Source organism: Paramisgurnus dabryanus, chromosome 11, assembly GCF_030506205.2.
Source record: "Paramisgurnus dabryanus chromosome 11, PD_genome_1.1, whole genome shotgun sequence".
In the NCBI taxonomy this organism is placed as follows: domain Eukaryota; kingdom Metazoa; phylum Chordata; class Actinopteri; order Cypriniformes; family Cobitidae; genus Paramisgurnus; species Paramisgurnus dabryanus.
In genome coordinates this window covers 4995819-5016881 of record NC_133347.1, presented here as the reverse complement: position 1 = coordinate 5016881, position 21063 = coordinate 4995819, and the positions used below count along the sequence as shown (strand labels likewise).

At 35.5% G+C, this 21063-nt stretch overlaps 2 protein-coding genes across 11 annotated transcripts in view; one reads left to right on the top strand and one right to left on the bottom strand.

Moving 5' to 3' along the window:
• citb (citron rho-interacting serine/threonine kinase b) overlaps positions 1 to 13627 on the top strand; it is an 86240-nt gene extending 72613 nt beyond the window's left edge. For 2 of the 6 annotated variants that reach the window (XM_065248276.2, XM_065248273.2), the window contains 14 exons: positions 1067 to 1155; positions 1246 to 1350; positions 1436 to 1605; positions 3305 to 3385; positions 3995 to 4130; positions 5209 to 5348; positions 5503 to 5595; positions 5802 to 5910; positions 11569 to 11697; positions 11798 to 11878; positions 11977 to 12055; positions 12129 to 12302; positions 12458 to 12773; positions 13073 to 13626. In XM_065248276.2, the coding sequence (XP_065104348.1) occupies positions 1067 to 1155; positions 1246 to 1350; positions 1436 to 1605; positions 3305 to 3385; positions 3995 to 4130; positions 5209 to 5348; positions 5503 to 5595; positions 5802 to 5910; positions 11569 to 11697; positions 11798 to 11878; positions 11977 to 12055; positions 12129 to 12302; positions 12458 to 12773; positions 13073 to 13096 (1726 nt within the window). In that variant the 3' untranslated portion in view covers positions 13097 to 13626. Of the gene's footprint in view, positions 1 to 1066; positions 1156 to 1245; positions 1351 to 1435; positions 1606 to 3304; positions 3386 to 3994; positions 4131 to 5208; positions 5349 to 5502; positions 5596 to 5801; positions 5911 to 11568; positions 11698 to 11797; positions 11879 to 11976; positions 12056 to 12128; positions 12303 to 12454 lie in introns of all 6 variants that reach the window. The other 4 variants (XM_065248275.2, XM_065248272.2, XM_065248271.2 and 1 more) reach the window with 2 other exon arrangements.
• A 3814-nt stretch (positions 13628 to 17441) lies between these two features.
• mtmr3 (myotubularin related protein 3) overlaps positions 17442 to 21063 on the bottom strand; it is a 43093-nt gene continuing 39471 nt past the window's right edge. For all 5 annotated transcript variants that reach the window (XM_065248266.1, XM_065248270.1, XM_065248268.1 and 2 more), the window contains one exon: positions 17442 to 19436. In XM_065248266.1, coding sequence (XP_065104338.1) covers positions 19265 to 19436 — 172 coding nt within the window. In that variant the 3' untranslated portion in view covers positions 17442 to 19264. The remainder of the gene's footprint in view (positions 19437 to 21063) is intronic.

Here is a 21063-nt window from a genome sequence, read left to right as displayed (position 1 = left end):
ATCATGAATTCTGTGTAATTAAACCTAAAAAAAATAAGGCTACTATACTTTTTTGTATAATTTAATGTTTTTTTTTATTAAAATGTTGAGTTTTAGAACAGTTTTTTGTCACAATTTTTCTTTGGGGGGCCGCGAAGGAATGCACCGTACACAAGGGGGGCCACACGCTGAAAAAGTTTGGGAACCACTGATATACAGTACTGTGCAAAAGTCTTAGGCCACCATCACCAGACTTGTTGTTTTAGAAGTTTAGAAGTCCATCCATATTTATTTTTTAATCTATTTTATTAAGATACAAACAGATGATACAGGGAATATGTACACATAAAAAACAATTTTCAGATCTAAATGTCTTCTTTAGGCATCGGTCAGTATTTAGTGTGACCTCTCTTGGCACGAAACACATCTCGAGCATTTTTGAGGAGACTGAAGTCCTGAAGTCATTTGATTAGAATTAGAAATTAGGATTTAATTTTATTTAGGTTTAAGAGATCCAGCAGTTGCCTGCTATTGCTCAAGTGGAAGGGAAGTTTACAATAAATACTTAACACTTTACCTTATACTTTTATAAAGTTTTTAATACGTCATACAAGTTTCCTGTATTTTCTGGTTGTATTCTAATAAAGAACCTGAGAAATAATTATATATGATCACTATAACATTGCAAAAAAAAAAAATCAAATTATGCATGGTGGCCTAGCTGTGTGTTCATACCAGATGCGAGTTCAACGATTTGCGCGAGTAGATTACATACAAAGTCAATGCAAAGAAGTGATCAGACACGTCTTCGCGTAGGGCGATATGGGCAGCGCATTTGCCGTGAAAATCCAACGAATAATCTTGAGCGAGGAACACGATGCCCTGCGTTTGGTATGTACGTAGCGTTAGACTTTTACACAGTACTGTATATATAATCTTTTTTTTTTCATGTAAAACTTTTTAAAACAATTAAACATTGCACTATATTGAATTAAAATTAAGTCATATAATATGTGGTCTGTTCAAACTTGTATATCTGTTTCTACGTGAAATAGTGATAGACTGTTGCAATTGTGGTTTCTTGCAGGAATGGGAAGCGAGGACAAGGCTGGGAAAGGAAATATGTTGTCGTGGATTCATATAAAGTGATCACATACGAGACAGAACCAAGAGATGGTCTGTTTTTTATTTCTTTTTCTTGTGTATATCAGTTCAATACATTACTGCTGGAAAACTGCATTGTGATGTTGTGTGTCTTCTGTGTAGAGTCTGTGAAAGCGCTGGATGAGTTTGAGTTGTGTGTATCTGATGGAGAGGTGACCGTTCACTCCGCCGTCGGAGCCTCTGAGCTCCCCAACACAAGCAAATCAGGTGACTGAAGATCAAAACAAACCTGATGACGGTCTAATGTTTTGTTGTATACTTGTTTATAAAACTAAATTATTTCTCACTTTAGATGTTCCCTTCGTGCTGAAGTTGGAATCATCACCGCAGTCGACATGCTGGCCCGGTCAGACTCTTTATCTCATGGCCTCCAGTTTCTCAGAGAAACAGCGATGGGTGGCCGTGCTGGAAGCCATCGTGGCGAGCAGTCGTGGGGCGAGAGAAAAAGCAGAAGCTGATGCTGTGAGTCACACAAAGACCCTAATACAGACCAAAATGATACATAAATGCATATTTAATAAAGATACATTTCAGGGGTCTTAATTCCATGAGCACACATTTAGGGCTGTCAAAAGATTTATTGCGATTATTCGCATACAAAATAAAAGTTTGTATTTGAAAATATATTTGTGTGTTTTTTGTGTGTAATTATTTTGTAAATATAAATACACGCATACATGTATACATTTATAGTAATATATTCTATATATAATATAATGTATATATTTAATATATATATATATATATATATATATATATATATATATATATATATATATGAAAATTTTAATAAACAGAAAATATATACACACACACACACACATGTAAAAGTTTCTTAAATACATACATACATGCGTGTGTATTTATATATACAAAATAATTACACACATGTGCACACACATAAATTATGCAAAAACAAACTTTTACTTTGTATGCAATTAAGTGATTAATCTTTTGACAGCCCTACAAATATAATTATGCTTTACTGACTTTAGGAGGCGTTTTTCTGCGCCTAGTTTTCAAGTGTTTCCAATGGAAGCGCTGCATGTTTTTCTGCGTTCAGTGCTGAGCGCGCAGAGTTAAAAAATGTTAAAAGCGCTCAGCATGTTAATGTCACTTTTCACTCGTCCAATCACAGTGGAGGGAAGGGACAAATACCACACCAACCCTTAAGGGGGAGTGTACACCAAAGTGTTTAAACGGCAGGCAACGCAAACACGCTTGCCAGCATTTTTTCAGCTAAGCGCTTTTGTTGCTATGATACCTTCTGTTTTGTTTATCAGTCGTTGTACGATGCACCGGTTGGTTGTTGTGGTATTTGTCCCGCCCCTCCTCCACTATGATTGGACGCCTGAGTGAAAAGTGACATTGGCAAGCTGATCGCTTCACTCAAACTTAAACATTTTTCAACTCTTGGGCATTCAGCGGTTATCGTAGAAAAATGCTGAGCGATGGACCGCCAGCTGCTCCCGTGTTTTTTTTTTTTTTTAAAGCATGGCGCTTTCACTGGAAACAATTGAAACCATACTCCGCCTGCAGAAAAAAAGCCTTTGGTGTACACACCCCTAATGGATCACTAAAATAATGGTTAACCCATACGGCAAAAAATATACTTCAAAAAAGTATATTTCAAAATATACAAAAAAAGGCCAAATAATATATTTGCTAAAATAAATTTTGGAACATGTTTACAAAAATATATTTTTGGCCATTTTTTGAATATTTAAAAATATATTTATGTTACAAAACTTTTAAAAATTACAGGTTTGAATAGGTTTAAATTACATATATTTTCAGCTTCAAAAATAAAATAAACTTGTATTTAGCTTATGCTTAAAATAAATTTTGGCTTAGAATACATTTCTTGCTATATGGAATGTAAAATTAGAAGTGTATTTGCTTGCTCTTGAAATACATTTTGAAATATATTTTGTTATAAGAAGGCTAATTTAATTAGGCTTTACTTTTACAAAATGTATTTGGCATATATTTAAAACATATTTTTGCCCAGATAAATAATTTTTTTTTGCCGTATGGATACTTAATTAGATTTTTTTACAGCACTGTATGATCTAATGAATAACTGAAGAAGATAATTCAGTGTTTGTGTTTATACAGTAGGATAGTGTAATAATAATATTATGTTTTTGGTCTTGTATAGAAATTGTTGGGTAACTCTTTACTGAAGCTGGAGGGTGATGACAGACTGGATATCAACTGCACTCTCCCACTGACCGATCAGGTACACAGATACTCTAAATGTGTTATCGGTTTAAGGTTCATTGTTATTGCCTGATCTAAATTGTAGCTGTAAATCATTTGACACTGAATTACAATCAGTCTCAAGTTTTTCATAATTAAATGTTATCCTGCGTGCACACTGCCAGCGCCTTTGTCACTGACTGCGTCCGAAAGCTTAGGCAGCTTAGGTGTAAAAAGTGAAAATAAAACTTTATTTACACTAAACTTGTGCTCTAGATTCTAGACGTTTTCTTGGCCGCCATTTTATTTTTTTTAAACTCGACCAGGCTCGACCAATCACATTCCCCGTGCACGCAGAGAATTGTGGGACAAGATGATGAGGGTATCTCTGGAGACAGGAAGTAAACCAAACATTGTATTCAGATGTGCCTTGATGCCTTCGGAGGCAGCATTTTAGTTAGCAAGCTTTCGATTGAAATGACAGAGATCACATTCCTCCTCCATGTGCACGCAGCATTACTGAAATAGTTCACCCAAAAATGAAAATTCACTTTTTAAATGATGCATTTTTCCTTTTACACCCTAAGTTCTTTGGGTTAACATGTTGATTTTTTGTGGTAATCTGATCAGTGTGTTAATGTGTCGTCAGGTCGTGTTGGTGGGCTCTGAAGAGGGTCTGTACGCCCTGAACGTGATTAAAAACTCTCTGACTCACATCCCGGGTCTTGGCTCTGTGTTCCAGATCCACATCATCAAAGAGCACGACAAACTTCTGATGATCGTGGGTGAGCGAAAATCACCAAAAATCACATGCATTTACCAAAACACTATTGAGTGCTCACATCTTGAGTCCTCGCACCACTAACAAAAAACTAGCAAAATGTACCATGGCATTACTATGTTAATTAGCCTACTGTGATAACTATTTCATCATATAGACTATGAAAGTACTGTGGTATTTCAGCTGATACCATTGTACTGCCTTCTTACTTTCATGCAGAGGATAGCTTTGAAACAGAAAATGTCTTTACTCAACCCTGATTCTCATTTGATTTATCTGTCGAGTATTTAAAGGAAAACGCCACCGTTTTTAAAAATGTTACTATGTTCTTACCACATCTTAGACTAATTAATACATACCTATCTTTTTTTCAATGCGTGCACTTTATCTTTGTACAGCGCGTCGTGAATGTGTTAGCATTTAGCCTAGCCCCATTCATTCCTTAGGATCCAAACAGGGATGAAATTAGAAGCCACCAAACACTTCCATGTTTTCCCTATTTAAAGACTGTTACATGAGTAAGTATGGTGGCACTTCGACCTCGGCGGGCAGTAACATCATCACTCCTGACTCCTCCCCCTTTTTCTCAAACAACCCGAGGTTGAAGTGCTGCAAACTAAGTGCTCTTCCGCCATACAATATAGTTCTCATTTTTTAACCGCTTAAAAAATTGCCACGTTTTATTTTGTGCCACCATACTTACTCATGTAACAGTCTTTAAATATGGAAAACATGGAAATGTTTGGTGGCTTCTAATTTCAATCCTGTTTGGATCCTAAGGAATGAATGGCGCTAGGCTAAATGCTAACACATTCACGACGCGCTGCACAAAGATTAAGTGCACGCATTGAAAAAGATAGGTATGTATTAATTTATCTAAGTTGAGGTAAGAACATAGTAAAATATTGAAAAACGGTGGTGTTTTCCTTTAAATAAATAGGTTGTAGGTTTGAACCCCAGCAAACCTCATTGGTCCAAAAGATAGCCATAAATGAACTTTCATTGGATAACTGAGAGTTAATATTATGTTTATTAGTTGGTATGTTGTGATCTTCAGTCTGATGTTTGATTGTATGATACAGGTGATGAACGGGCGCTGTGTCTGGTAGAGATTAAGAAGGTTAAACAGTCTCTGTCTCAGTCTCATCTCCCCACACTCCCTGAGATCGTACCGCATATCTTTGAGACGGTGAAGGGATGTCATCTCTTTGCCTCTGGCAGGGTAAATCTCAATCCACTGTCTGCTTCAAACTTTATTTGTTTTTACTGCACTGTGTTATGTCAGTATAGTCAAGTCAAGTCTATTTTTATTGTCAATTCTGCCACATGTAGCAACCACTTGAGAAAGATGTTTTCTGTACCTGTTCCTCTTATAGATAGACAATGGCCCGTGCATTTGTGCGGCGATGCCTAATAAAGTCACGATCCTGCGCTACAACGACAATCTCAACAAATTTTGCATACGAAAGGTAAGCGACCCTTAAAGGTGCACTGTGTAGATGTTAGCTCCATCTAGTGGTGAGATTGTGAAGTGCAACTAACATCTCAGTCCACAGCTCACCCCTCCCTTTTAAAACGAATAGAGAAGCTACGGTAGACCTCTGGACATTTTGAATGCAGACAGGTGGGAAAACAATGCTGAATGCAAATAAAAACATCTGTCTCACTTTCTCAGGAGATTGAAACGCTTGAGCCGTGCAGCTGCATCCATTTCACCAGCTACAGCATCATTATTGGTACCAATAAATTCTATGAGATTGAGATGAAGCAGTGTGTTCTGGACGGTACGTACATCCATGACACCCTGAATTTATAATCTACTGAGCTCTCATTTATCCTTTACACATTTTTCCTCAGATATTTAGGTTTAAAGGATGTTACTGGGAAAACATGCATTGTGTCTTTATTAAAAGTGCTTTAAGTATAGTTGCTAACTCTTGAATCTAGGTCCACTTTACACATTATACATAAAAATACTACAGCAACAAAGTTATTCAGGATGACCACCATGTACTGTATATTATTTTATTATTAAATGGCTCGTTGGAATGCTTGATTCTGATTGGCCAGTCGCAACATTTGCAGGTTTGTTATTCCCAGATAACTACCGCTTAAAAACTAATAACACACAGTAACCCAGATGCTGCTAATCATGTATAGTTTAATATTACACATAAATTAAGTATAAATATGTCTTTAAAGAACATATATGACATTTTATTTACAAATGATCAAACCACATAATGTGTTTGTGACATTTGAACATCTTGTCTTATTTTAACTCTTTCCCCACCATTGAGGAGTTATCTCTCATCAGTTAAGTGAAAACATATCCCTGCCAATGACGCTTTCCTGTGAGTTTTTACGAGAATCTGAAATTTCGCTATTATCCACTAGATGGCGCTCTAACCCAATTTATAATAAACTGAAGCAAAAACAAATTTAAATAATTTTAAACTCTGTGTATGTTTTGATAATTGTTCTGTATCTGATCCCTAACAAATTCCGTTACAATTCCTTAACAACAAATTCTATTATCTTAGCTTTTGCTCAAAATTTTGAAATTTTGTAGAAACCTAACCATATTTAAGAGGTGTTAAAAAGAGAACAATGCAAAGGTTTTTTTCCGTTTTGTTTGTTTGTTTGAAAGCAGAGGGTCTGTTCTTTCATTTAATATATTTGTATATTTATATTTTTAGAAGAAAATTTTCCTGGAAGGCATTTTGTGAAACTTTTGTGAAAATCACAATTAGGGATGCACTGAATCCAGGATTCGGATTCGGCCGAATACTGGGCTTTTTGACGGGGTTCGGGTTCGGACGAATCTTAGATTTTTTTTCCACCGAACCGAACCGGTCGACGTCACGCGGCCGTTGATTACATACATCAGTTGCTGACGTAGAGAAAAGTGTTGTTTTTCCGGTAACCCTTAGGGGCGTTTCACATTTCGTGGACGCACCTGGAAAAACTAACGCATCGCATCGCTTTCATTGTGCTTTGCAGTCGGGCTATCTTGACTTATAGGGAGGAAAAAATATATTTAAATGCTTATGTATCCTCTCACAGATTTGGATGGGTAATTGTGGTGCATGAAATTCAGGCATTGGGTATTTAAATTGCGTTTGAGCGCGCGCTCGAGTTTTACTTTCACTTTCGTGTTCGGGCGAAGCCGCAGTACAGGAAGCAATCCGTACTGATTTGTCATGGATTTTTGTGAAAATCCTCCAACTTCGTCCTGTCAGTCATTACTATCCTCACGTAAGAAAATTAAATCTCTCGCAGCAAGCTTTAAAGTGAAGATTGTACAGGCAGTGAAGAGAGTGACTCTGTGCAGGATCTTAAAGCGACAGTAGCCCCTGTTTTTCTGATCGAAAAAATGATCCAATCTCTAACTGGATGATCCAAACTGTGAGTTTTGTGACCCACTGAACCACTTTTAAATGTTGGGTATATCTGGTGTGGGGATGACCAGGAACAGTTGGTTTACATGGAAATCCAGTTTTTTTGTTTGTTAAAAAACCAACGGCATAAAACAACAACAAGAATAGCAGATTAAACATTGTGGTTAGAGGCCCTATTGGCTTTGTATTGGCAAAATTTCAGGCTACCAAAAACTGAAGAGTGCCTGCCCGAAGGGCTACCAGGGATTTAGAAATTTTGCGAGCACTGTAATGGAATAAGGATGCGAGTAGGATTCGGTTTCGGATTCGGCCGAATCTTAAACAGTGGATTCGGTATTCGGCCGAACCCAAAAAATCTGGATTCGGTGCATCCCTAATCACAATAAAATGCAACTTTTTAAAAAAGAAATGCAAATTTCAACTCAATATTTAATTTTCCTTACCTTACTTATGAGCTAAATAGCTGTGTAATAAGCAGGATAATATGAAGAGTTCCAAAACGCAATAAATCCATTTTGACTAATTTCGGTAAAAAAAAATTGTTTTCTATACTAAGAAAGTGACAAGATTAAAAAATTTCTGTTACAAACTTTCACATAGCATTTTTAGCTCTTTCCCCGCCATTGACGAGATATCTCGTCAATCTGAAATACCGCTATTATCCACCGCAACTTATAAAAACCGGAAGTATTGCCCTAGGGCAAACAGCTGTATGTCCGTGTATGTTTTAAAGATCGCTCGGCATCTGATCTCTATCAAAAGTCCTTCACAGAAATGGAATTATCTCAGCTTTTTGCTCAAAATTTTGTGTTTTTGATGAAACCTACCCATATTTGAGAGGTGATAAAAACAGAACACATGAAGGTAGGATGAAACAGATTTTTTGTTTGAAAGCAGAGGGTCTGTTCTTTTATTTTATATATTTTATGTTTATATATTTAAAAAGGATTTTTTTTGGAAGGCATTAAACTTTTGTGAAAATCATGAAAAATGCTGGCGGTGAAAGAGTTAGGTTATAAAAACATTAAAAAAATTCAAATCCAAGAGTTTGGTTCCAAAACGCAATAAACGCCATTTTTAAAAAAAAATAAGTTACTGCCAAAATCTGTATTATATCAGGTCAGTATTTAAAAGTAAATTCTTAATTTTGCGCAAAATCTAATATCCGCCGTGTTATTCTGTCATCTTTTCTCCGTTTTTTTCCCCAAAACGCAATAAACGCCACGCCTCCTTTTCTACAGAAAGCAATAAATCCACGCCACAAATTAAAGCTCACCATTCCACGCAATGTAAACAAACAATGGCAGCACTTTGAGTACACAGAGTCCTAGTTTTCCTCATCTACTTTGTACTTCGTGATCAACAAACAAACAAAAACGAAATAATACTTTAATAGCATTGATAAACCTGTGGTGTTTTTCTGTAATGGGAAAGAAACGTAAGCCATCAACATCTAATAATTTACGCGAGAGGCACTCGGGAGACAATCGCTTGTTCTCCTGACAGCATCAAGCTTCTCTCGTGCCAACACATTGACCCCAGGGATCTTATGAAAAACTTTTTATTATTTTACTCAAAGTCAACGAGAATCACAGCTGATCGCTGTGAAAAATGTTAAGCGACGACGTCAAGTATAACCGCAGCAATGACAGTGTTCTTAATATGACAAAGTAAGTGTTTTGATTAATGCCATTAATGTTTATTTTTTTAATCAGTGTGTACAACTGATCAACTAAATAAATATAAAATGGCAAAAATTATTGCACATTTATACACTGATTGAATAGATTTATAGCATTTTGAAAAAAACTTGGATTTATTGCGTTTTGTGGACAAAATAATTTGTTTTTATAATAACACTGCAAAAAATGACTTTCTTACTTAGTATTTTTGTCTTGTTTTCAGTAGAAATATCTAAAAATTCTTTAATCAAGATGTATTTTCTTGATGAGCAAAATTACCTAAGAAAATAAGTCTAGTTTTTAGACAAAAATATACAATTTAAGTGAATTTGTGCTTAAAACAAGCAAAAATATCTGCCAATGGGGTGAGGAAATTTTACTTGAATTAAGTGTTTAAGAAAAAATAAATCTTATTTCACAATTTTTTTTCCTCACCCCATTGGCAGATAATTTTGCTTGTTTTAAGGACAATTTCACTTAAATTGTATATTATTTGTCTTAAAACGAGACTTATTTACTTAGGTCATTTTGCTCATCAAGAGAAAGCATCTTAATTTAAGAATTTTTAGATATTTCTACTGAAAACAAGACAAAAACACTAAGTAAGAAAGTAATTTTTTGCAGTGAAATCGTTGAAAATCAAATAATGGATTTGAATTTTTTATGTGTTTATAACCTAAAGATGCTATGTGAAAGTTTGTAACAGAAAATAGTGGTTTTCATCTTGTCACTTTCTTGGTATAGAAAACACGTTTTTACCGAAATTTGTCAAAATGGATTTATTGCGTTTTGGAACCAAACTCTTCATATAAATGTGCATTCATATTTGCCATTTTATATGCATTTAGTTGACTAGTGATATACACTGATTAAAAAAATTAACTTTAACGGCATTAATCAAAATCTTAATCTTGCCACGACAGGGTTTTAAAAACAGTTGCCAGCCAGCTACAGCTTTTTTCATGATTTTCACAAAAGTTTAATGCTTTCCAGAAAATGTTCTTCTTGAAATATTTAAACATACAATATATGAGATGAAAGAACAGACCCTCTGCTTTCAAAAAAAAAAAAAATTTTCATCCTCATTAGTTCTCTTTTTATCACCTCTTAAATATGGGTAGGTTTCTTCAAAAACACAAAATTTTGAGCAAAAAGCTGAGATAATTCAATTTTTGATAAGGACTTTTGATAGAGCGATCTTTAAAACATACATGGAGTTATTTTTCTTTCACGTCTTGTAAAAGTTGCACCTGGTGGATAATAGTGATATTGCGGAAAGCCAGAAATTCTCGTCATTGGCAGGGGAAGCGTTTTCTCTTAATTGATGAAATAACTTGTCAATGGCGGGGAAAGAGTTAAGAACACTGTCATTGCTGCTGTCATCTTTGGGACGTTGTCGCTGAACTTTTTTGACAGACTTATGGAAAGTTTTTCATAAGATCCATAAGATTCAAGACCCTCCACTCCACTTCATCACTGTCAGGGCTTATTTCTGCGATAACAACCGACTGCCTACATATTATCCCTTACTTATTACACGGCTCTCTGGAATTCTTGATTCTGATTGGTCAGTTGAGACATTTGCAGGTTCGTTCTTTTCAAATAATAACCGCTCCAAAGTAATAACGCATAGCCGGTACTACTTGTACGATTAAAATCGCTCCGCGCCAATAAAGATTACTGTTTGGCGCCATCTTGTGACAAACACTGGACAACCACAATATTTTGACATTAATTTTAACATGCACGGAAAAAACAAAACATTTAAACAGTGGATAGAAGAACGAACAACGTCAAGACACAGCGAGCTTACTGAGACTGAACTTGACAAAATAGAGCATGACAGCTACGAAGCCAACACACAAAAAAAATACAGTATGGGCATTAAAACTTCTCAAAGACTGGTTAAAGAGAAAAAAATGGAGACAGACAAGTATGAAGCAGAGGATCTTAATAAGGTATTACGATCATTTTATGCATCTGTGCAAAGTTTCGCGGAAGGATAAAAACTTTAATTTAAAACAAATATGCCAATAAAATGTTTCAAATTCATATTCATGTCCAGTTTTTTTCTTATGTAGCAAGTAGCCGTGTAATAAGCGGGATAATGTAGAGGCAGCCGGTAGTTATTGCGAAATAAGCCCCTTCACACTGTCGGGGCTTATTTCCCGATAACTACCGGCTGCCTCTACATTTTCCCTTACATAAGATATAAAAGCCATAAATCCTTGCTTATATGAGCTGTAGTCATTTGCATATTTCTGTGCAGATATCTCATTGGGACCGGCTGGCACATGATTATACTTTCTAACTGTGCATCATGTTAGCTGTGTTTTGCATGATTGGCTGTTTTTGGCAGAATTCCTGGACAAGAATGACGTGTCGCTGGCGTCGTCTGTGTTGACTGGATCGGCCCACAGTTTTCCCATTGCCATCGTCCAGGTGTCCAGCATCCCGCAGAAGGAAGAATATCTGCTCTGCTTTCACGGTCAGATCGCATCAGATCCGCATTTTGTGCACGCTAATATTAAATATTAAAATAGTATGCATTCTGCAAAGATCTTTACATTTTGTAATTGTGACAACAGAGATTGGCGTGTTTGTGGACGCCTATGGTCGAAGAAGTCGCCCCGATGACCTTAAATGGTGTCGAATGCCTCTGACGTTTGGTAGCTAGTTCTCCTTTAAAAAAGTTTATAATGAATGTAATGATGAACTTACAAGTCAAAACCTTCAGGGTCTGAATTAGCATTTGTCTTTTCCACAGCATTCAGAGAGCCGTATCTTTTTGTCTCCTACTTCAACTCCCTGGACGTTATTGAGATTCAGGGACACGCCGCTCTTGGGTACGAACTAAACATGCAACGTGCAATTAAATGAATTGTGATCTTAAGACTGAGCGAATTTTGTTTTAAACAGGCCTCCTGCTCTGGTACACCTGGATATTCCTAACCCGCGTTACCTGGGCCCGGCGATATCATCGGGTGCCATCTATCTGGCGTCCTCCTATCAGAACAAACTGCGGGTGATCTGCTGCAAGGGCAGTCTGGTGCGTGAGTCCGGGGAGCTCCAGAGGACCGCTTCCAGCAGGAGGTGACAATTATTTATGCCAGTATATCATATGAAGGGTTCTGGCTCGATAATCCGAGCCAGAAGTCTAAGCTAAGTTCATGCAACCAACAAGCGTAATTGTACACGATCAAATCCGTGCAGTGATCATTTAGTCGTAACTTTGACCTCCACAGCAGCCCGAACAAGCGTGGTCCCCCCACCTATAACGAGCACATCTCCAAGCGCCTGGCCTCGGGTCCCGGGACCCAGGAGGGGCCGCTGCACCGGGAGCCCAGCACTCCTCACCGCTACCGCGAGGGCCGCACCGAGTTCCGGAGGGACAAATCTCCAGCCCGGCCTCTGGACCGCGAGAAATCGCCCGGTCGAGCTATGCTAGACAGCCGCAGGGAGAGATCACCCGGTCGCTTCGAGAGCAGCGGCAGCGAGAGAGACCGAGAGCGCTCACGCCTTCACTCGAGCTCCGTGCGCACCCAGCTTACGCCCGTCAACAAGGTACGCATGCGACACTGCCACGTAAACTGTGTATCCTTTTAGGGATACAAACATCAGGTTTGACCATGTTCATGCATGCACAAATACATGAACATGTCCTGCTAAGATGTTTTTATTTTAAGTTAAATTATGGCTTGCCATGGCGGATGCACAGTTCAGGTTAATGTCCGGCCATTAGAAATATCTGTGGGACGTCAGGAGACTGTTAAAATCGGCGTCCTTTGAAGCAGTAATGATGTTTCTGAACTGATCATCGTCAAACAGAAGTTTGTGACCTCTCTATCCTGGTGGCGGTGTAGGTTTGGGACCAGTCATCGGTTTGAGATCGTCCAGGAGAGAAGACCTAAGAGCCATCGTCCACTTCCCGCGTGGATGGCCGTGCCGTTTTAACAGGCGCTTCGTGTAACACTCGACCGAATCATCTCATGCCTGTAACCGTGAAAAGAGCCATGCTTTCACCTGCAGCCAAAATATTGTATCTAGGACATTTTGCTAATGTTGAAAACTTGTTGTAACCGTTTATGATGCAGATTGTATAGAAACACAATGCCAGTTTTGGGAAAGCCCCTAAGAAAACAGTGTAGGTTCTGTTCATTCAGCATTTGTGGCATAATGTACATTTATTTATTAAGCACATTTAAAAACACCTAATATTTTGATCAAATGTTACAACTGAAGATGTTAATGTGACATAAGTTGCACAGGTATATTTATAGCAATAGCCAAAAATGCACTGTATTCACTGCAAAAAAATATTTTCAAGAAAAAAAATTCTTAGTATTAATAATATCAAATAATTATTTTTCTTAATATAGAAATAAGTTTAGTTTTTAGACCAAAAATATCAAATTTAAGTGATTTTGTGCATAAAACAAGCAAAAAAAATCTGTCAATGGGGTAAAAAAAAAATCTTAAACATTTTTCTTAAACACTAAATTCAAGAAAATTTTGCTTACCCCATTTGCAGATGTTTTTTTTTTGCTTGTTTTATGCACAAAATCACTTAAATTTGATATTTTTGGTCTAAAATCTAGACTTACTTTCTTGGGTCGTTTTGCTCATCAAGAAAAAGCATCTTAATTTAAGAATGTTTAGATATTTTTACTGAAAACAAGACAAAAATACGAAAAAATTTCTTGAAAATCTTTTTTTGCAGTGTGGGTCAAAAATATAGCAGACATATACACTGCAAAAAATTATTTTCAAGGAAAAAAAAATAGTATTTTTGTCTTGTTTTCAGTAAAAATATAAAAAAATATATTTTTCTTGATGTAGAAATAAGTCTAGTTTTTAGACCAAAAATATCAAATTTAAGTGATGTTGTGCATAAAACAAGCAAAAAAATCTGCCAATGGGGTAAGAAAAAAATCTTGAACATTTTTCTTAAACAGAATTTTTAGATCTTTTTACTGAAAACAAGACAAAAATACTAAGAATTTTTTTTCTTGAAAATCTTTTTTTGCAGTGTGGGTCAAAATTATATCAGACATATACACTGCAAATAAAAAAAGATTTTCAAGAAAAAAAATCTTAGTTTTTTTATCTTGTTTTCAGTAAAAAAATCTAAAAATTCTTAAATTAAGATGCTTTTTCTTGATGAGCAAAACGACCCAAGGAAATAAGTCTAGATATTAAACCAAAAACATCAAATTTAAGTGATTTTGTGCGTAAAACGAGCAAAAAAATCTGCCAATAGATAAATCACATTTTTCTTCAATTTAGTGTTTAAGAAAATTGTTCAAGATTTTTTGCTTACCCCTTTGGCAGTTTTTTTTTTTTTTTTTTTGCTTGTTATATGCACAAAATCACTTAAATTTGATATTTTTCATTTAAAAACTAGATTTATTTTCTTGGCTCGTTTTGCTTATCAAGAAAAAGCATCTTCATTTAAGAATGTTTCAATATTTTTACTGAAACAAGAGAAAAATACGAATAAAAAATTCTTGAAAATCTTTTTTTGCAGTGTTGGTTAAAAAATATAGCAGACATATACACTGCAAAAATGATTTTCAAGAAAAAAAATAGTATTTTTGTCTTGTTTTCAGTAAAAATATAAAAAATATATTTTTCTTTATGTAGAAATAAGTCCAGTTTTTAGACCAAAAATATCAAATTTAAGTGATTTTGTGCATAAAACAAGCAAATAAAATCTGCCAAATGGGGGAAGCAAAAAATCTTGAACATTTTTCTTAAACACTAAATTCAAGAAAAATTTGCTTACCCCATTGGCAGATTTTTTTTGCTTGTTTTATGCACAAAATCACTGAAATTTGATATGTTTGATCTAAAAACTAGACTTATTTTCTTGGGTCGTTTTGCTCATCAAGAAAAAGCATCTTAATTTAAGAACTTTTAAATATTTTTACTGAAAACAAGACAAAAATACTAAGAATTTTTTTTCTTGAAAATCTTTTTTTGCAGTGTGGGTCAAAATTATAGCAGACATATACACTGCAAAAAAATGATTTTCAAGAAAAAAAATCTTAGTTTTTTTGTCTTGTTTTCAGTAAAAATATCTAAAAATTCTTAAATTAAGATGCTTTTTCTTGATGAGCAAAACGACCCAAGGAAATAAGTCTAGATATTAGACCAAAATATCAAATTTAAGTGATTTTGTGCGTAACACAGGCAAAAAAATCTGCCAATAGATAAATCGAATTTTTCTTCAATTTAATGTTTAAGAAAATTGTTCAAGATTTTTTGCTTACCCCATTGGCAGTTTTTTTTTTTTTGCTTGTTTTATGCACAAAATTACTGAAATTTTATATTTTTGGTCTAAAAACTAGACTTCTTTTTGTCGTTTTGCTCATTAAGAAAAAGCATCTTAATTTAAGAATTTTTAGATCTTTTTACTGAAAACAAGACAAAAATACTAAGAATTTTTTTCTTGAAAATCATTTTTTTGCAGTCTAGCACCAGTGTGCTCACGGCCAATAGTCATTGGCTGAATTATAGATTTATATATTAAAAATTATATATTTTATTGAAAAATCATTTGGATATTAATTAAAGATATAAAATAATTTTTTACCGAAAATATATAAAAACTATATTTATCATTAGTAATATGTGTTGCAAAGGACTTCATTTGGACAACATTTATCAATATTTAAAAAAATATTTGATCAATATTTAGATTTTTTACCCTTCCCTGACAGCAGACGACTCTGTGCCTAAGCCGCAGATCCAGCACGGAGTCAACGGCTGTCTGGGTTAGATTCCAGGTTTTCCAATAGTTGTATCTTAGCCAAATCTGGTCCTATCCTAACAAACCATACAGCAATGAAAGGCTCATTAAGTTTCGGATGATGTATAAATCTCAATTTCATTAAATTGACCCCTGGCCACAAATGAAACTATTATGATAAAGTTAGCGAGGTAAAACATTGGAAGCTGTGCAATGAAAAGCAATTTTATTTTGTGTAAGATTATGCTGTTGAAACTGTACTTTAAGATTTATTTATTTATTTTTTAGGAAAGATATATAGAACAGAATGCCACAAATGTTGTAGACCGAGCTTTTATTAAACCCATCATAACCGGGTACAACAGCAGTAAGACACTAATATTGTAAATATGGTGATGTTTTTTAAAAGGATCTCGATCGATGAAGTAACGAAGTCTATTTTTATGCTATAACACCGTTTGTATAGACAGTTGAAATGGGTTTCCTACAGAAAAGTACAGACAAGGTTTTATGTCCATCTATGCTCATGACATTTTGGGCAGTTTTCTATAGTTAACTTTAGACATTGTCAAACTTACTGCACATTGTATATTTTTATGCTAATAGAGTCTAAGCTTGTGAATCTTTTCAAGGAGACGCGTCATGTTCTCGCTACAAGTGTCCTTGTGATGTTCAAGTAAACCTACTGTGTTTTGTTCAAAATTAAACAAAGCTTTTGTCGACACTCGCGACAGCAGAAAAGCTCTCTGCCGTTTAGTGTATGGACGTCCTGTTGAGCTGTGAAGTAAAATCATGTCCGGTAGACCCTCAGGGTTTATAGAAGAACTTATGTCATTTACATACGAAACACAGCTCGGATAAGAGGCTTGTTTGAGTGACATCATCAAACGCATGAGTAAATTCTCACCTGGTTTTGGGACGTCTGTCATGTTATAATCATTAATAATTGATGTTTTTAAACGAGGCTGCTTTGAACTTTCTTATTGTAAAGAAATGATTTGACTATATTAAAGACTATTAAAGTATGAGCCATATACACTTATATTTTGTCTAAAATTCTTTTTGTGTCACGAGTGTTTCATTTCCAGATCTTCAGATTGACATTGATGTGTGCTTATACCTGCTAGCAGTATTTATTACAATCATAAATCATCATAAATTCTTCAAGTCAAATGTATTAAAAATATACCAGCAAGTACACACTCAGAAAAAGGTTTCACTGGGGTACACTTTTGTTCATATTGGTTCCTCTGTACCAAAAACTTTTTTCAAACTTAAATTTTTTCCCTGTAAGCGACAGTGATAAGCTTAACATGTTTATTGGTAATGCCTAAAAAAAATTTCAACTTACATTTTCTCCCTTTAAAAGTGACATTGATAACCAAAAATTTTTTTATTGGTAACATGTTAATTTTTTTTAAATAAAATTCCCAGACAGATGCTTATTTCCACAAGACACAGAAGCACACAGTTTGAGATGGTTAGATTGGAATTCCACTTTTATTCTTATAGAGGTCTGCAACAGTGTCTATTTCTGATGGTTACCAATGTGCAAAATATAAACCATGGGATTTCCTGTGCTGGAAAAAAATTCACATTCATGGATTGGCGTTTATGCAAAAGCAGATCCACTGTTTACACTGAATCCACAACACGCTTTACTTCTGAAGAGGTGCAGATATCATCAGTCAGGAGAATTAACGCCTAGCAAGAAATCCAAACCTTCACGAATTTCACTAAAGGATCAGATGACGACTTTTGTCACCACTTTGAATTCAACAGGTTGTGTCATTATTTACTAGCACTCATATCTCTCCTAACTGAGAAATCAAATGGAGTACAGTTGTGATGCTTTTAAGGTGTTGCATTGTATTTTCTAAAACAGATGTGGTCGGTTAATGTGTATGAAGATTATACAAATTGAAAATAAAAAGAGCAATATCAGATTGAAAAATCAGTAAGTGCGAGTAAATATAGACAACTGTACTCATTCCTCATATGTTGGCGATGGGAATTCTTGAAATAAACCTTTGCAAAGAAAAAAAACAGGAGGGTGTAAGCAAAATAATCAGATTATAATTTGTGTATCATTTCTTAAATAAAAGTGATAAAAATACCAAATGTGTGTATGGAAGTGGGAATGTTGGTGTATTTTTTGGGATATCTATATTCAGTGCAGCTCACACACATCCAATTACCAATCAACACTGATTATCCTGTCAATCAAATGTCAAGACCGAACATACTCCAAAAAGATGGCAATAAATAAGTGTTAAAAAATTGAAAAAAAAAAAAATTATCTGGGGCCATCTGCAGCATTTCAAATAAAATACCTCTCAAATATATATACGCCATTCAGATTCTTCTTTTAGCGCAAAAAAAGAAGAAAAAAATGAAATAACAACGAAAACCCCAAGTGACTACAACTGGGGAAAACAGACAACTTATATGTGGTAACTAATTTAGTGAGCCACTATTCAAGAATTCTATACAATTTCTCATCTTAAATGCTATACGTCTCATTCTTATATATTATCTCATTATTTTGTCTTGCATTTATGTTACAAAAAATGCATTAGAGTGATAAAGTCTCTGCTGATCAGAAAGCCAAGAGCGCCATCTAGCGGTCCATGATGACATCGGTTTCTGTCTCTACATTGGAGAGAAAAGGTGAATGATATTCAAGCACATCCATGACCATTGTATGGAGTTACTAACAAACAGTCATTAATCAGGTAATGTGTATGTGTGAAAGGGCTGTCCAGAATTTGACGCCAATAGACCTGTGCTGAGAATAAAAAAATAAAAAAAGAGAGGGGGAAAACAGGTTTCTACTCCTTTTTCTTCCTCAATAAAAAAAGAGAAACCCTGATAAACCAAAGAAATGGATATATTAGGAGTTGATAGATAAAGATGAGAACTCAAAATCAAAGCTAGGACGTTGCGGCCTTGTCCAAGAAGCACCTTTCCCCGTGCGGCATTCCCAAGAACACCACTGAAATCTAATATCTTCGTGAGATGAGGAAATCCTATTAAAAAAAATTGATGTTGCACCATCCACTTGCGCAGCTTTACGCAGCAGGGACAGGACAAGTTTCATCATAAATGAAGACAAGCTTTCAATCGCTCCCGCAAATAAGTTCAGCAGTCTCTAACTGAAAGTGCAAAGCATCCTCCTCTCGCTCCGTCCCGTATATACACACACCATTCCCTTCAGGTAGTTTCCTACCTTCGCAAAAAAGTGACTACCCACAAAACAGTCTCTTCTCTGAACCAGCTGGCTTGACCTGTTTCTGTTCTGAGATTAGTTGGAGCTGGCCGTAATGGGTTTATCCAGCTCTATCTCCAGAGATGGTGCCAGGGTCTCCAGGTTGCTAAAACACGACTTGCACACGCGACTGGGCTCGAACAACTGCTGGCTTGGCACCGGGATCTTCTGATCGCAACAGCTGGCACAGAACACATTCCCACAATTCCTAAAGGTGGGGAGGAAAAAAACAGAGAAAGGAAGAATTTAGAAAGAAAACGGATAAAAACATTTATATTTTTAACTTGGGCACAGACTTAATGAATATAGTGCTGAAATAAAGCCTTGCATGTGCTATTTACATGTTTTTGGTCACTGTTCGCTTTTCAAAAGTATGCACATCATTTATCCAAAATACATCATTTCATATTTAAAATAATTATGAGAATAACTGCTATTATTTTAATCTATTAGCAGTCTCATTTGATTAACTCTTTCCCTGCCATTGACGAGTCTTATCGTCAACATTTGCTAAAGAACGTGTTTCTGAAGAATTTTTAAGTTAATCTGTAATACCGCGATAATCCACTAGATGGCACTTACCCAATTTATGAAAATAATTGAAGCCAGAACTTTATTTACTCATTTTAAACTCTGTGTATGTTTTGATAATCGCTCTGAATCTGAAAAATATAGATAGGATAAAATGTATTTTCCCCGTTTTGTTTGTTTGTTTGAAAGCAGAGGGTCTGTTCTTTCATTTGATATATTTGTATGTTTATACACTGCAAAAAATAACTTTCTTACTTAGTATTTTTGTCTTGTTTTCAATAGAAATATGAAAAAATTCTTAAATCAAGATGTATGATGTAAGAAAATAATTCTAGTTTTCAGACAAAAACTACACAATTTAAGTGAATTTGTGCTTAAAACAAGAAAAAATTATCTGCCAATGGGGTGAGAAAATTTTGCTTAAATTAAATGTTTAAAGGACAAGTTCGGTATTTTAGACTTAAAGCCCTGTTTTCAGATTGTTTATGATGAAATAGAACGGTTTTGACTGAAATTTCGACATTTTCGGCTGCCCTGAGAATTTTCGCGTGTTTGTGTTTCAGCTCAGACCTCTACAATGGGTTTATAGGTGCACTGGAACAATCCTTCCTAAAATGCATTAAACTTTCGTTTACAAAGACGTGAAACTCACCGAGTGGTCAGGGGTGTTCACTGATATGCTCACACAAAAATCGCTGCAAAAGATGCTTTCCAACAGCTGTTTTAGCATTCGTTGTTAACTTATGGACCTATTTTTCCAAACGCCTCACACCCGTACATTCTTCCGCTTAGAGCTTGAATAATAAACACTCCAGCCCAGGTGGTGGCGCTAATCCGCCTTTGCCAATTGCAAGAATAGAAACAAAGTTCCCGGCGCGGAGTAATACCGTACCTCACAGCACATCTAATACATGTCAATGGAGTTGGTAAAAACTACGATAAAACCTGTTGGAATGCGTCTTTTGGAGCGATTTTTGTGTGAGCATATCAGTGAACACCCCTGACCACTCGGTGAGTTTCACGTCTTTGTAAACGAAAGTTTAATGCATTTTAGGAAGGATTGTTCCAGTGCACCATTAAACCCATTGTAGAGGTCTGAGCTGAAACACAAACACGCGAAAATTCTCAGGGCAGCCGAAAATGTCGAAATTTCAGTCAAAACCGTTCTATTTCACCATAAACAATCTGAAAACAGGGCTTTAAGTCTAAAATACCGAACTTGTCCTTTAAGAAAAAAGAAATCTTATTTTTAGATTTTTTTTTCTAACCCCATTGGCAGATATGTTTGCTTGTTTTAAGCACAA